This window comes from Melanostigma gelatinosum (genome assembly GCF_949748355.1).
Source record: "Melanostigma gelatinosum genome assembly, chromosome: 1".
Classification (NCBI taxonomy): Eukaryota; Metazoa; Chordata; class Actinopteri; order Perciformes; family Zoarcidae; genus Melanostigma; species Melanostigma gelatinosum.
The window spans coordinates 33,008,657-33,024,658 of NC_136634.1; the positions used below are offsets into that span (position 1 = coordinate 33,008,657).

Genomic DNA, 16,002 nt, shown 5'->3' on the forward strand with positions numbered 1-16,002 from the left:
ACGCAAGTGACATCACGCGAGGACATTTATCAAATTTTGCATAGCTTGCCCTGGAGCCACAAACGGCTTAATACAACTCGGTACAGCCCAAGACCTTTCAACAGACTTGGATGTGTAGAATGGCTGAGTTTCCTTTTAACACAACAAATTGCAGTTATGTCTTCAGAGGTGCTCTATCTCCAAGAAATGCATCTGAAATTAAATATACAATCTATTTCATTGGTTAGGGTTTTCTCCAGACCGAACATGTACCTTTTGCCGTCTATTTGAGAACACCTGGGTGGTGCAGTTACATATATTTTAGAACAATAAGGTTGTTCTTCCCCTGTGCTCTGTCTATCTTTCTGTCAGACGCGGTGCCGGTGGCTAAGGTGTGGCCGGAGGTGGAGAGGGCCGAGTGTTTGGCCCGCGGCGCAGCCCTGAAGTGGGCGTCGTGTGTTTTCTGCCGGCCTGAGCACCTGGAGCGACTGAGCCAATACAGGAAGAGAGAAAGTCAAAGGACTTCCTCCATACACACCAGACTCAAGGTGACATCACTGACACATGAACACATACTCATTATGAAACAATGTGACCTCAGTTTATTAAATGATCTCGTAAATTGTTGCAGCTGTGCACGTTAGAAGAAATGATTGTAGTTATAGTAACCACTGTGCTGCTGCTTTCCTTCCAGTCCATGGTCCAGTCGTACCTGGAGGGGGTGGGCTGGGGTCTGCAGCAGCTCCGGGAGGCCAGGGTCGAGCTGAGGGAGGTGTCGCACACTTTGAAGAAAGCAGGGCTGGAGTCCAGTCGGAATGCAGAGGGGGTGAAGTCCCTGGAGAGGCTGAGAGAAGTGTTTGTCAGCCACCGTCAGCTCCTCGCTGCTGTCAGCAACCTGCCGCGCCTTTACTCTGGTGAGATGCTGCACAGTCATCCATCCACATGAATTCAGTGAATGCTTTCAACATAGAACCATAGACTGTATGTAAGAAGTGGACGTAGTCACTGTGACGTCACGTAATGGTTTGCAGACTGCATATTTTGAAGGCTTGAGTTCAGCATTTTGGCCGTCACCAGAAGTGACACGAGAGGGTGGAGCTAAGTACAACCGAACACTCAAGACATTTTTAGGCGACCAAAATGTAACGATTAACTTTCATGAGGTGAAAAGACACTGTGAAAGGGTAAAAGTTGTAAGACAAAAACAGACAATTCCCAGACTAGACAATGGCGTGGTAACGACCTGTCAATCACAAGGTAGCCCCGCCCTAAAGCTTACTCTGCTTTATGGTCTACTTGACTCTAAATGGACCATCATTTACTAAATGAACATTCTACTGTGATCCATATTGTACATGGAGTAGATAGAATAGTGGTAATATATTACAAATCAGCCCTACAATAAATGCCACTTTTGTGAATCGTGTGTTGTTTAATGGTAAAATATTAAATACATGTGAATTATTCTTGCTGGAACGTTAAACAACTTCAGTCTTTAACATTCCAAAGTAGCAGCAAGAGGTTATTGTAAGTTGTTGACAGTTTGAGAAATGTAAGTGTGCCCGCCGTCCTCCCCTTCCTTGCCCTTTTGCAGTGCGTAGCATGGTGTTGGAGACGGAGCGTCTGGTGGAGTCCCGACGGCTCCTAGAGGCCCACGCCCGTCTGATGGATCTGGAGCACTGGCAGGACGACATCCTCTGGCAGCTCCATGGGGCTGCTGGGATGGCAGGAAGCGCGCTCAGCGCAGAGGACCAGGAGCTAGTGGCCAAATACTTCTCTGGTGTCGGGCAGCTGGTGGACGCCCTGGGTAAGGCCACAGTTTACACAGTGACATCAGTTTCATTAATCTGACTTATTCAAAAGCAAAAATACTGTATATGGCAACTATGTTTTTGTAGTTTAGTGCCCTATATTTCTGTATAGATATAGAAATGTATATGTATCATAATCTTTCTACAGAATTTCTTTGGACTAAGGCGCTGTTTATTCTTTGGTTTAGACTTTCCCTTTTTCAAATCTGAATTTTGCTCATTTTAGACAATAATTTATTACAGCCTAGTTCATATACGGCCGTTTGTGATAAGATGCTATTCAATGTATAGGACAAGTTTGTCTACTTTGGATAAATATATACAAATTAAGTATTCTTTTATTTCTTTAAATTAAGGTTTCAAATAAAGTGTCTGTTTCTCAGATATTGGATTAATACTGGTACTAGAATACTATACCTGGTCCTACTGAGGACAAAACAGAGAGAATATCTGCTGAAAAGATGTTGTTGCTTAGTCATTGTGAAGATTTGCTAATGTACATTGCATATAACAGTTCATTGGTTTCTCAGCTTTGAGAGAACGTTAAACCTCATGCAAGAACATTTTGGTATTTTTATTCTGACGGTGGCTCGTATGAGTGAGCCACGTCAAACGGATAAGATGTGTAAATGACCAGCCTAAACATGCAAACAAACCACAAGGCCATCGAATACTGCAACAAGAGGGGCTTAAATAATATAAGATGTTCATAATGATATTGTAGTGTTATACAATTCAAATGAATGGTGATATTGTTCGGCTATATGAATTATTTAGAATTATATTGGCCTATAATTTGATTACCAGAATGAAACTGAATAATATAAACCTAACTATGAAGTGTAATTGATATAGGGTTATCAAACTCAAAATTGCTTCCAAGTAATGAAATATACAACCCATTAGTGAAAGAGTTTGGCTTGGATCAAAGCAGACTGATTGTTCGTGACTCCTACGACAGGTCTGGACCAAACTGTGTCGGACTCATACAAGCCACTTAAGAACCAATCAGTTCGTAGGAGTGCTTCTTGCACGAGGCCCATTGTTCCTTGATGCTTCTCTGATGTTGCTTTTATCTAAACATGGCTACATAATATATTATAATGTAGATGATTGTTCAGTCTTGTCATTAAATCTAAATCATGAGATCAAATTCAGACAGATCACCTGCAAAGATATGGGGAGCTCAGCTAGCTTAGGGAACAGTTAAAGCAAATTTTCTTTTGTCTTTCTTTCTTTTTGGCCACTTGGGGGCAGCGGAACAAGCTCAGAACACACCACTGACATAGTTTCACCTTTATTAAGTTGTTAGCAAACATGTTGGCAAAAAGGTTTGCTGTTTGCACACCCAGTGGACTCGTAGTGACATCAGCATGGCCGTTCTCCAGCCCCAGCTACAGTAGTTGCTCACATCGTCTGTCTGCTGATTAGTTCTGGCCAGCTAACCTAAAGTCAGAACTTTTTACGAGACAAAAAACATTATTTTGCTAAAGAGCGAACCTCAATTGTAGCTGCAGTTAGCAGCTGTTTGGGGGCCATGGAATCCAAAACAATGAGCTAAAAATCTCTACAGAGTTGAGAGGAGCTGCATTTGGGTGATAAGTATCTGTGGGTTTGTAAATTGTAACAAGCAATTGGTCGCAGCACTCTGCACCTCTGAATTTTTGTAACAGACGTGACTGTCACAAATAGCACTGTTAACACTATTAAATTCTCCGTGCCAGGCTGCGTTGTCTCAGTCATGCCCCCTGTCACTGCAGGTAAGGAGCTGTGGGCGGTGGTGAGTAGCGCTCTGGCTCTGGCCCGACAGAACCCCACGCCGTTCGTATCAGCAGTGAGGATCGTGGAGCGGGAGGAGGCCCTGGACCGAGCTCTACTGGAGGAGCGAGGGGGGCCCAGAGGCACCAGCAGGCCCCTGCCCCCAGGACGACCTCGCTGCTGGAGAGCATGCTTCTTCCAGGTCGTGTACCAGCTGATCCAAACTTTTTTTTTTTTTTTTACCAAGTTCTCTTTTTTTACATGTCTAATTGTATGTTGCCTTTCTTTTGTCAGGTACTAGAGGAGGCGGTCTCAGCACGGTTTCGCAGCGTTTCCTACCTGCACACGCGCGGCCCGGGTCTAGCAGGCCACCTCTCTGCTCTCCAGCACGGCATCATGGCTGATCTGGCCACCGTGCGCCACCTGCTGGAGCACTGCGTCCCGCCGCGCTACCGGCTGACGGGGGCCTACCTGAAGGCCAGCCACCGCTGCTTACACGCTCACCTGGCACAGGTCAGTGATGAGAGAGTCTCAGAACAGTAACGGGGACTATTTTTGTTGTCACCCAAGATCATAGTTTACATGTATTATAATAGGAACCATAAGACTTAAACATGGTCTTTAATGGATTGTCCCAAATCTATTCTTAATTAATATATTCGTTTTCTCTACGGCAATCACCAACTGGAGTTTTTCGGTTTATCCTCATTTTCATCAACTATTTTTAAAACTGGTGCCCACCTCATGATACACATTGATACTTGTGGCCTAGGTTAGCAGCTGGGACCTGGAGAGTGGTGAAATCTTTGCTGTGCTCAACTGGGTGCTACACATCTACAACAGGTGAGATTCATGACCTGCACAGACTCTATTTCATTATTTGTCTTTCCCTCTGTGTGTGGGTTTATTGCGGTTTGTGTAATGTTTTGCAAAATATAAATCAGAATCAGCTTTATTGGCCATTTATGCGTACGCATACACGGAATTTGACTCAGATTTTCACATTGCTCTCAACGTACAAACATAGAATATACAAATAAACAAGAAAAATATGAAGACATTAAAGACAACTAAGTAGAACAGAGGTAAGCATAAACATTTAACATTTAACCACTATGTACAATATAAATATATATACAAAATTATATACATGAACATGAAGAACAATGGATTTGAGATATTAGTGCAGAATGGTGGTAATAGTGCAAATGGAGGTGCAGTATGACTGATTAATTGTTCATCAGAGTGACAGCCAGTGGAAAGAAGCTCTTCCTGTGTCTGGTGGTTTTGGCGTACAGAGCCCTGTAGCGCCTACCAGAGGGGAGGAGTTGGAACAGCTTGTGTCCAGGGTGTGAAGGGTCTGCAGAGATCTTTCCTGCCCGTTTCCTGACTCTGGAGGAGAACAAGTCCAGGATGGAGGGCAGGCTGGAACCAATGATTCTCTCTGCAGACCTGACAATCCGTTGTAGTCTGTTTCTGTCCTGTTTGATGGCCGATCCAAACCACACAGTTATGGAACAGAGAACAGACTGGATGATGGTGGAGTAAAACAGAATCAGCAGCTCCTGAGGCAGGTTGAACTTCCGGAGCTTAACTTTAATACCTCATACTTGGTAGTTCACTGCTACTTGATAGCCATCTTTGGCGTTCCCCTTATACCAGCCAGTCTCACTGAGAAAGATTGTGATGCTGTGGCCTTTGCCTCGCTCATAGGCCGTAGACATATTCTGTTACAGTGGAAAAGCCCGAATCCACCTTCGACTACCTCCCGGCTAAATGATTTAAAAATATATATATGGAGAAAACATTTTTTTTTCAAGCTCAGATTGTGATGATGATGTTTTGGCAGCCCAGACATGATGGGTCATCCAGCGCTGGTGACCGAGATGGAGAAAGTGGAACTAGGGCCTCTCATCTCCACCGAGGGACTGGAGCAGCTGCAGAACAAATACGTGCAGAGTGTTCGGGTGAGTCCACCGTCTGGAAGTACGTACGACTACACATTTTGTGTTTGACCGCCACGATATCACATTTTCCAACAATTTGATGGATATTATCTGTTTACAAAAATGGTGATATTGAAATTGAAAGTTGCTCGGAACCATGTTAAAGTGCTAGGACATGTAGTGGAACTACCTGTGTTATACTGATTCAGTGTGTTCATGTTGTTGCTGTTCTAGAAGAGTGTATCAGAGTGGATGCACAAAGCCCTACAAGTGGAGTTGCAAGACTGGCAGAGAGACCAGGAACCAGATACAGACCATGAAGGCTTCTACCAGACCAGCTTGCCCACTATCATCACACAGGTAAACACACACACACACCAACCATACATTTCTTTAATAAAACCCGGAACCTCGTCAATCTCTTTTGACATCTAGTAGGAAGAATGCATCTGATCTCTTCCTTCATAAGTCTGATTCATCTCACATGCAGCTGGACCATTGGACATTCTTATCCTGGTTCTAGAGCTGCTGGACCAGCTTTTTACCCTCCCAGATAAACTGGAGGGTTGTGGAATGCAACTCAATTGTGCAAAGTATCTCAACATCCAGACAAGGTGTGAAGAGTGTCCAGTTTGGTGATGGTGATGATATTGTCACAGTTCCAACGCCTCCTGGAAACAACCTGGAAACCTGATAATCCAAAAACAATGTTTATATTGGCTGAGTACTAGGCTATCAGAGCTCCCCAAAACAGATCACACTGCCACATGAATTTATAAGTTATGTTCAGGATCATATTAACCCTCAAATGGTAGTATTGGTTAGTATGGTCATGTTGTGGAAATGCTGTGAACAAGTCATGTGCAGGTTGGATGACATTACATAACACTGCTTTCTTCCCAACTTGTTTTAAATGGTGTTGGGAACTAAAGGAGCATGTTTGGGTTATCAGCATTTAAGAAACTGAATTCTTGACATCAATAGAATTATTGATGTATGTAACAATTATTAATGATTATTAATAACAACGGGGCACCACCCTGCGAACAGGGACCAATAACCAAACGATAAAACTAAGTCTCATAATTTGTAGTCACTCATAATGTCAATAGTCTGCGTATGACTATACATTCAGTGACAGTGAAGGTTTTAAGTTCGAGCACAGGCTACTACATACAGGTTCATCAAATACATATGCACAAGTAATCACAGACGACTGCTCCTTAAAGTATAACAGAGTTTATTAAATCAAAATAATAAATGATCAAATCAATTATAATATTGCAACCAACAAACGTTATCATACAATTTTATATGCCTAAACTAAAGAATGAATAAAATGGATGAGGGTGTATGTCTGTGTGTGTATGTCTATATGTGTGTATGTGTGTGTGTGGGTCTGTGGGTGAAAAGGAAGGGGAGTCTTACAGCTACCGCTAAAGACTACAAAGATGGCGGCGTCGAGTGACGCGGGCCAAAAGGGGAGGGGCCTTAAGATACTACAGCTAAACTACCACCAGATGGCGGAGTCGAGTGACTCGGACAGAATGGCGGTGAGACTGCTGTATGTAATCACGTGTGCCTGGGCAGCACGTGATGTGAGGCGATCGTTTGAATGGGGTTTCCCCAGGGGCAGAGATAAGAAAGAGAGCAAAGGTGGGGGTCATGAATCAAACTTCTGCGTGCGGTCCGCGTTGTAGTGAGAATGGGGAAGTTGGCCGTATCGTACACAACGTGCCGTTGTCGGTAGAACTGCCAGCAGTTATGTACGATAGCCGAGATTCCACACTTCACTCACAGAGCTGATTTAATGAGGAGAGAATACTACACGAAGTGTAATAAAACAAATGAAAATAAATCAAATAAATCCCAAGCAAACAGTCATAGCAGTTCATACACAATGCAACGGAACTTCTCTGCTCCGTAAGGAGTTGCGCAATATCTCAATATCATGCGACAGTAACTTAAACACACAAAAACACGGGAATATCAACATATAAATGAATGACCTAAATTAAACTTACGTTAATTTAAGCTAAGCTATGCCCAGATGCCAAGAATCTTACTTGTCGATGCTTCGTTGCAACGTTGAAGTGTTCGTGGCAAAGTGGTCCTTTTTCCTCGGCAAGAAGGGGGAGCAGGGGGAGCTTGCTTGCAACGCGGCTTTGCCGGCGCTGTGTTGTCGTGGCGTGGCTCGCTCTGGAGCGAAACGCAGACGTGCTCTATCCTCGCTGCAGGGAGGACAGTTTAACTTAGGCTCCCGGTAATCATCGGTCAGGAGAGGATTAGACGTCTTCCTGCCGGAGTGTGCACCAAAAAGAAAAAGAAGCAAAAAGCGGAGAACGGATCGCTGATGCGGATTCGTCTGGCGGGCTGAGTGGGCCTTTACTCAGCGTGGAACACGGCTGTTTCGTACAGCGAAATGGCTTGTCAGGGTTTGAGGGGCCGTTGCTTGCTCGTGGCCTCCGTCGTGCTGGAGGGGGGAGGAGAGGCCGATGTGTCTTCATGTGTCCAGGACGAAGGTCCGGGCGAAGAGAGCGTTGTGTGCTCCCTGTTCGACGGAGGTCGAAGGGAAAAAGCAAGGAGGTGTGATCTGCAGGCACTTTTGTTGGACAGTGGTTGAACCACAGGGGTCCTGGGGTCTCTTGGCCTTCGGCCAATGAGATTGCAGCGGTGCATTCAGGTGACCATGGTTTTTTTTGGGGGGGGGGGGGAATTTACACCCTAGTGTGACATTCCTTTGCTCTCATCAAACTACAAATCAGGATGAAACCTTTGCTTGACACAGTGAAGGCCTGATTCTCTTTGTTCACAGCACATGTTGAAGCCATTTGGTCAGACCCCAACAATGGTTTAATAATGTCAAAATTGGTTAGCAAGTTCGGTTCCGTGGCTAAAGGTGACACGCAGGCTAGCTTGCTTTGCCTGCAACGTTTGTAAGGTTTGTGATTAACGGTGGCTTGGAGCAATGGTTACAAATGTGTGTCGAGAGAATTGGATAGTACTGAATTGAAAACCGGGGTCAAAAAAATCAATGGGAGCCCAAAACACCGGCTAGCGGTACTTTTTTAAACTTTGCTAACATTGCATTGTTGAAGTAAAATGGACCATTGCATGACATGCAATGTCTCTTAAAAGACTCTATTTAATATTACTCGTTAAGGGGCTGATGAATGTATGTATGTATGAGTGATGAACTGATAAAGAGTCTGTGGCAGTTAATAATCCTAGCGAACTCATCTCTAACTTTGAATAAATTTGTCAAAATTTCTAATCATTTAAGAGATGATTTCATGGAGAAGTTATAGCCACAGACTGCACGTCGTTTAAATCAGACTTCCACAGAGAATAACATATTATCCTTGTCTGTCATACCAGCTAGCTCATCACTGGAAATGTCCTGGAAAGGATCTCTAGAAAAGAGTGGGAACCCCTATTGACCTTTTGGCTGTAATACAACATGACCTCCAGTTCGCACTTAAAATGCTTTGTCGACGTCTTTGGCCTCTAGCTCTGGGTCGTGACCTGAAGAGTGAACTTTGTCTTCTTCTGTTTTGAAACCTACTCTCAGCAATTGATCTACCGTTCAGCATCATAGCATCACGTTACCCGCAGCAGCAGCATCATATTATATCATGTGTTTGGTGGATCTGCTTAATGGAACCATGGCAGATGCTGGAGGAGAACGCCCGGGTGGCTCGGATGATCGGAGAGTCCCTGCGAGATCAGACGATACAGATGGGCCTGTATGAAATGGAGAACCTCCTAAACAGGTGTGGTTTGGTGCAGGTTGCCTGTCAGCCTTTTTTCCCCAGTATACAACAGCAAGGGGAAAGCCTTTACTTTCACTTGGAGTGGTTGCTTTTCGTTCTTGATGATTACATTACATTACATGTACAGGCACAGTACAGTCATTTAGCAGATGCTTTTATCCAAAGCGACTTACAATTCAGATTCTATCATTCATATACCGTAGGCACAGCCACGGGGATCGAACAGCCGATCCTCTGATTGAAGGACGGCCCTGCTTTCCGCTTAGCCACAGTTGCCTTCTTTGACTTTCTGACTTTTAGTTAAAACTCAATTCCTAACGGCAGGCTCAGTAACTGTTATCTATCTGACTCACAAATCTCACTAATCGGAACTCCGTAACGAACACCCACAGAACACAAGAAAGATTGGATTTTTGTTCAGTCCACGCAGGTTTATTTGCATCACACAGAGTACAAGTAAACCAAGTTGTCCCTGAATCAACTAACTTCACAATAGCAATGTACATCACTTCATACCTTCATTCTGCTCTAGGTTTGGGTAACTTCGATTAATCAGAGTCTATTTCCCCACTCGCCTTCCTCTGATTTAGCGTCAGTGGCAGCAGGTCACCGTGACCGGCTCGTGTTTCCCATCCGTTAGAAAACCTGCATTACTTGAACATCTGCTTCACCTCCCCCATCTATCTTTACCCAGGCTCCTAGGCCTCTATGCTTACCCACCTACTCTCAAGGGAACAACGAAGTGTCTGGGACAGAGAGTCAGTTGACAAGCAAATCCACCTGAGATGAGCTTGGTTGAGTTGTGCATGTTTATGTGCGGCAAAACCTAGGCTCCCTGGCCCTTCTTAATCCCTTGGCCATCATAAATTACAGCCCTCTGCATGCTTTTTTCCTGATTTCCCTTATACCCGTTATCAGTGGACGCTTCACTAATTGTAGTCTGACAGTCCCCTTTCTTTCACCCCCTGACAGCGCATCCTGTTTCCCATTCACACAATTGTGAAGTAGTGTTTTCAAAGATTGAACTTTGCTTTACCTGCATATCAAAAGGTTACATGGTTGAGGCGGCCAAAATAGCACAGACACCCACACACCCTTTCATTCACCTCCATTCCTTCACATCACAGGTTTCGAGAAGCTCTGGTGGAATTTGGGAAAGAGCATCGCAGGGATCTGAGCAACAACAAAAACAAGTTCTACTTCCACTATCTGCTGGCATCCATCAGCAACTGCATCATCCTCAAGTGAGACAATGGCAGCTTTCAAAGCTTCATTTTGGACACACATAATGGATTACTAGATTGACTTTGTTTCCATGCTCTGGGAGAGGTACTTCATACTGTAAATAAGGATCCGTTTCTTGAGGTCCGCAAAAAAGGTCGAGGTCATGTCCATTTATCGTACAATAAGTCGATAACTATCAATGATTGAGGTCATGTCCATATATTGTACGTAGATTATGTAAAAATAATGGAGGCCTGTCTGTGTAGTAGTCCTCCCAGCACATTACAAGAATTGACAAAATACAACAACAAACAGGCCTGAATCAAATCCACGTTGTCCTTCGTTTTCGATACAGAAAGTCCACAGAGAGTCTGCAGAAGCAGCAGTCGTCCCGCTCGGCGGGACAGTTCTCTCGGACTCCTCCAAACCCCCTGGCAGCGCTGGACCGGGCGGTGAGACGGGCGTGTTGCCTGGTGATGGATCAGCTCCTGCTGGACCTCCAGCCCTTCCTCCCGGGCCTGCTGACCCGATCCTGGCTGGTCCAGGGAGACCCCACCCCCAAACTCTGCCGCGTCCTGGAGCGCCACCTGGAGATGCACGGCCGCGTTCGACCACCCTGCAGACAGGTCACCGCTTGGCTCTGAATCTGTCTGCACTGTGTAGATGCTATTTCAGTTGCACAGACGTTTCTCAGCAGTAGAGCTGTTTTTGACAATATATTATCCAAAGGTTCTTCTGTGGTTGCAGCTGAAGAACCTTCTTGTTACCCCAAATAGTTTCTCCATGTGTGTTAATGTACATTATGTGGTATAAGATTATTTATTTCTTGAATACCTCAAAAAAACAAATATGCCCACTGTCGTCCAAATGTATGAATATTTATCAAACCAGGAATTCATCGTATGGCTACGTAAATTATGAACTCAAAACTTTTGCCCATTTATGCTTTTGGCTCAGTGTCAGCTGAAATCATTTTAGAAGGCAAACCAATAGCTCTTGAATTTTCTACCTTGTGATTGACAGGTTGTTGCCAGAGCCGTACACGGTGTTTCTACCACGGTGCCACTCCTTTGCGTCCAAATATGATCACTTCCGTTCACTGGTTGCAAAAAATCCAAGATGGCGACGAGCAAAATTACGAACTAGAGGCTTGAAAACCGAAGTGCACAAACCAATGCGTGAAAGTCACGACGACTATGTCGACCTCTTATCTATGATCCAAGGATATATATATTTCCAAAATACTTATTGCAGCATAATGTTTTGTAGCCCGACATCTTAACTGGAGCTGCTTCACTCTGCTTACAAGAGACATGTCCTTGCCATTGCTCTGAACCTTGTGCCATGTGTGCTCAACATGCAGCGTCTGCAGGAGGAGGCCCAGTGGCTGACGGTGGTGGAGTACGTCAGGGCTCTGATGCAGAAGAGGCTGGTGTGTCGCAGCGCCGAGGAGAGGAGGCAGCTCGCCCAGCAGATGGTTCAGGACGACCAGCAGTTCAGAGAAATCCTCCACGGCCTGGTGAGGAGGAGCCGCCGCTTTCTGTCACGATTCAAAAACAGTTTGCATTATCACGGTGTTAGACAGCTTTTATAGAAGTAATGAATACTACAGTGGTTGAGGGAAGCCTAACTGATTCAATGGAAAAATGCTTAGATTACACTTTAACATGTGCTACTGTAGAATCAGTGTTAAAGAAGTCGACGTAAAAAATTCTATAGAGACTATAGCTTTAAAGCCTTAAGTTCAGCAGTTTGGCCGTCGCCCATCTTGTTTTTTTAAAACCAGAAGTGGTTTGAGAGGGAGTGGAGCAAAGTACAACCGAACGCTGACATTTTAGACGACCAAAAATGTGACATTAACTTTCAGGCAGTAAAAACACACTGTGAAAGGGTTAAAGTTCTAAGATGATAACATGGACGACTGCCAGACCAGACAACGCCGTGGTAGCGACCTGTCAATCACAAGGTAGCTCTGCCCATAAAGTATACCCGCAGTGTGCCACACACCCTGTGTTCCCCCCTTCCTAACCCTAGATCCAGTGTACCGCTGAAGTCTTAGGATTTCATGGGTGCAAGTCAAGGCAGCTAGGGTGCACACGTATTTGCACACACATCACCAAGGCTGATGGCTGTAATAAATAAGTCCATTCATACAAAGTTTACCCAACGCAACAACGATGCCCTGCAAAAGAATCCACACAGCACCCTCTGCTTCTTCTCGTTACTGTGCTGGTACCCAAGAAGAGGAGACACGGTGTCCTGCTTTAATCTAGGTTCCTGCTAAAGGCACTGGATTGAATTTGAAGCTTCGCGCAACCTCTGACTGACTTTGTCATTCAAGGCAGAACATGGCTCTCGCACTCATTCATATTTGTGAATAAATGTTTAGCAATTTGAATAATGAATACTTCTGGACATTATTACGCTTTTAAAAGACAATTTTATTGACAATTGCAAGAGACAAATATTTCTTTTACGATTTTAGATACTCCCCGACAAGTTCCTGTTGAGGCTTTCTCCCCGAGACAGGTTGCTGCTTGGGCCCATATAAATCAAACTCATTACGTACCTGTCTGCAGGAGGGTGAAGGCTCAGTACCTGAAGTGAATCCTTTGTCCTTACTACCCGTCCTCGCTGACTTCATCCGACTGAAAGACCCCGGTATGCTCACTCTGGAAGTTTCTGGACTCGCAGCCAAGTACCCCGACATCAGGTAATCTGACCTCACCTGCTTTTCAGTCCTCCATGCTAATAGTAAAAATTATTTAATATTAATGGTGTTCAGTCAAAAGGGTTATTTTGAAAAGCCAACATTATCATTTAAAAACATGAAACATTTTGTAATATTGTGCTCTTTATGACCATGTTTTTTTTATTTCCCCTCAGTGAAGAGCATGTGTCTGTCCTGCTGGATATCCGTGGGGATGTCTCCAGGGACATGAGAGGGGCTGTGCTGGACTTGCTGGAGCAGAGCGCCCCCCCTCTGCCTGCGGGATACCGGCCCATCTTCACCGACATCCTGGTCCCCCCCCCCACCATGGCCTTCTGTCTGCCCACCACCAAGTGTGCGTGATGGCGACTGAAACTGCAGCTTACACGCATCAATCATACTGGGAGCTGCCCAGTGTCACCGTCTTCTTTTGTGTCCCAGTGAAGTGTGTCCCAGTTGCTGCCGTGCAAGGTTAGCATCCATGAGCCACTATAGCTCGATTAGGTTGCAAGGTAAAACGATATCTTTGTCACAACTTGTTCTCATGTGTCTCAGCGACCATTGACAGTACTTTCTACTGAGCAAATGCTTTGAATGCCGTCAGCAAAAATTCCTTTTTCACCTTCGCTGTGTTTGGGCGACAGCAGACATTTTAGAGGCCGATACTTTAAAACTTCGGCTCACAAAACCAAATGGTAAATGGACTGTACTTGTATCGTGCTTTTCTAGTCTTTCTGACCACTTAAAGCGCTTTCACACTACTTGTCATGATTCACCCATTCATACACTGATGGCAGGGGCTAAGTGACACCTGCCTATCAGATTCTATCACATTCATACACCATAGGCACAGCTACGGGAGCAATTTTTGCAAATCCATCTGCATGGCTATATGTTGCTGCTGAAACGTTTTTCTGACTCGGGTCCACCAACACGTTAAGTTACATCCATCACGTAACACAATAGCACCTATTGGAGATATTTAATTAGGAACTTGTGACACCTTTCTGACTCCTGACCAATAAAAAAACCACTGACAGACATAGTGCAAAATCCTCCTGCAGCCTGTGAGATATTCAGGGTCTGCTTTTAGGTCTTCTCTCTGAATGTATTCAACTGTGAAGCCTGACGGCTCCAGCAGAAGAAGGCTGGTTTTCAGTGAGGGCTCCTGGACTGTACACCATCCCACCTGAAAAACGTAGGCTGCTAATTCATTACTTTAATTACCTTTCAAATCTATTATTCATGAACTTGTTTTTTTTATTTTCTCCAATTTTAACTTGTATTGCTGTTCATATTGGGTATTTTGAATCAGATTTTTCTAAGTATTTATTGTATTTATGTGTTATTGTTCTGCTGTTATCTTTTGTTCTGGTTCAATGCCAGCCTCGAAAGCACATTGTAAACACATCTTTAAATAAATCCTTTGTCAAGCAAACTTAATGTTTGACCTATTGCTTGGATTAGTTAATTTTTACGAATAGTGCCCAGTACATATTGTGATGACCCCTCCCTTCCACCAGGGGTCTGTGTCCTGTTTCCTCTCAGTTTGTCTTTCAGGATGTTGATCGGCCACTGATGGGCAACACCTGAGCCTGGTTTGGTCCCAACTATAAAGGCTTCCCCTCTTCTTCGGCTGGGGGCCTCCCCGCTCCTCTCCGACTCTTCTTTGGCTGGGCCTCCCCGTGCCTCTCCTCCCTGCCTCCTGTTTGGAGGACTTGGCTGCTGCTTTGTTTTGATTATTTGTTTAGTTCAGTTATTGGTTCATTAAATAAATGTGTACGGTATTTATTACTTTTAACTAGTGATGGCGAGATGAAGCCTCATGAGGCATCGAACCACTTCAGCCAATTGGTTCGAGAAAGGGTTCATTTCTCGAAGCTTCATGTGCACACGATACCACCTACTGGCCAAGTGTATAATCACAGGCAGCTGTATCTGAACCACATAATGTGATGCATTGAATTGTTGTGTCTGTTATGGCTGTTGGGAATGACTATGAATTACAAAAATGTATGACCAAATAATTTCTGTACATAAATGATCACATATGTGCATAATAAAATATTTTTTGAATGTATTCTGTGTGTGTAAATTTTCCCAAAATGGTAGTATCATATGATATGGCAGGTTGTGTAATGATGTTATTATGTCACTTTAGGAAAATGGCATGGGCTTAAGCAGGCAGAGGACAGTGAAAGTGCTTGTGGAACTAGGAAGAGGGGACTGAATATGCTTGTGGAACTTGGACAGTGATGTACAGGACACGGGACATTTTATTCATTTTTATTCAGAAATAACAGTTTCTCAACAGTGTTTGGTTTTAAACGATTCCTTTTTTTGACACAACCTCTCCGGCCTTTGAAAACACCCTTTCACAGGCTACAGAAGATGCTGGCGTGCACAAAAACGCAAGAGCAAGTCTATATACATTTTCATACAGGAATTTTTTCCTCTCCCAGTACTCCAGAGGCTTTTCCAGCCTGCTTATATTTGGCTCGGAAAGGTAGCGCTGGACCTCCACAGTGGCATCTGCTGTTACATTTTGAGTCTTCCGTGCCTCCATGACGCTGGTGTCTAAACGATGCCACAGTTTGCTACATAAGAGGAAACCACAGATCATGTTACTAAGTGTTCTCATCGGAATAATCAATCTCAAAATGTAAAATAATAGATTACCTCCTGTGACATCATGAGAGGTGGAAGCCTGGGGGATTTCCTCTCTGCTTTGTTTTGCCCGTATAATGGTGGCACACTCGGAGGTCAGTCGTTTTATTGCTTCGGTGGCTTTTGTTTGGCTG

The 16,002-nt window shown here is 44.3% G+C and overlaps 1 protein-coding gene across 6 annotated transcripts in view; it reads left to right on the top strand.

Moving 5' to 3' along the window:
- The window catches only part of LOC306779602 (exocyst complex component 3-like protein), a 44,897-nt gene extending 29,691 nt beyond the window's left edge, over positions 1 to 15,206 (top strand). For 2 of the 6 annotated variants that reach the window (XM_079271567.1, XM_079271568.1), the window contains exon 24: positions 352 to 504. In XM_079271567.1, coding sequence (XP_079127693.1) covers positions 352 to 370 — 19 coding nt within the window. In that variant the 3' untranslated portion in view covers positions 371 to 504. Of the gene's footprint in view, positions 1 to 351; positions 528 to 673; positions 894 to 1,573; positions 1,787 to 3,550; positions 3,751 to 3,842; positions 4,062 to 4,320; positions 4,392 to 5,397; positions 5,516 to 5,728; positions 5,855 to 9,166; positions 9,268 to 10,394; positions 10,512 to 10,846; positions 11,118 to 11,854; positions 12,011 to 13,070; positions 13,205 to 13,377 lie in introns of those variants that run through there. The other 4 variants (XR_013772116.1, XR_013772117.1, XR_013772118.1 and 1 more) reach the window with 4 other exon arrangements.
- The last annotated feature ends 796 nt before the right edge of the window (positions 15,207 to 16,002 follow it).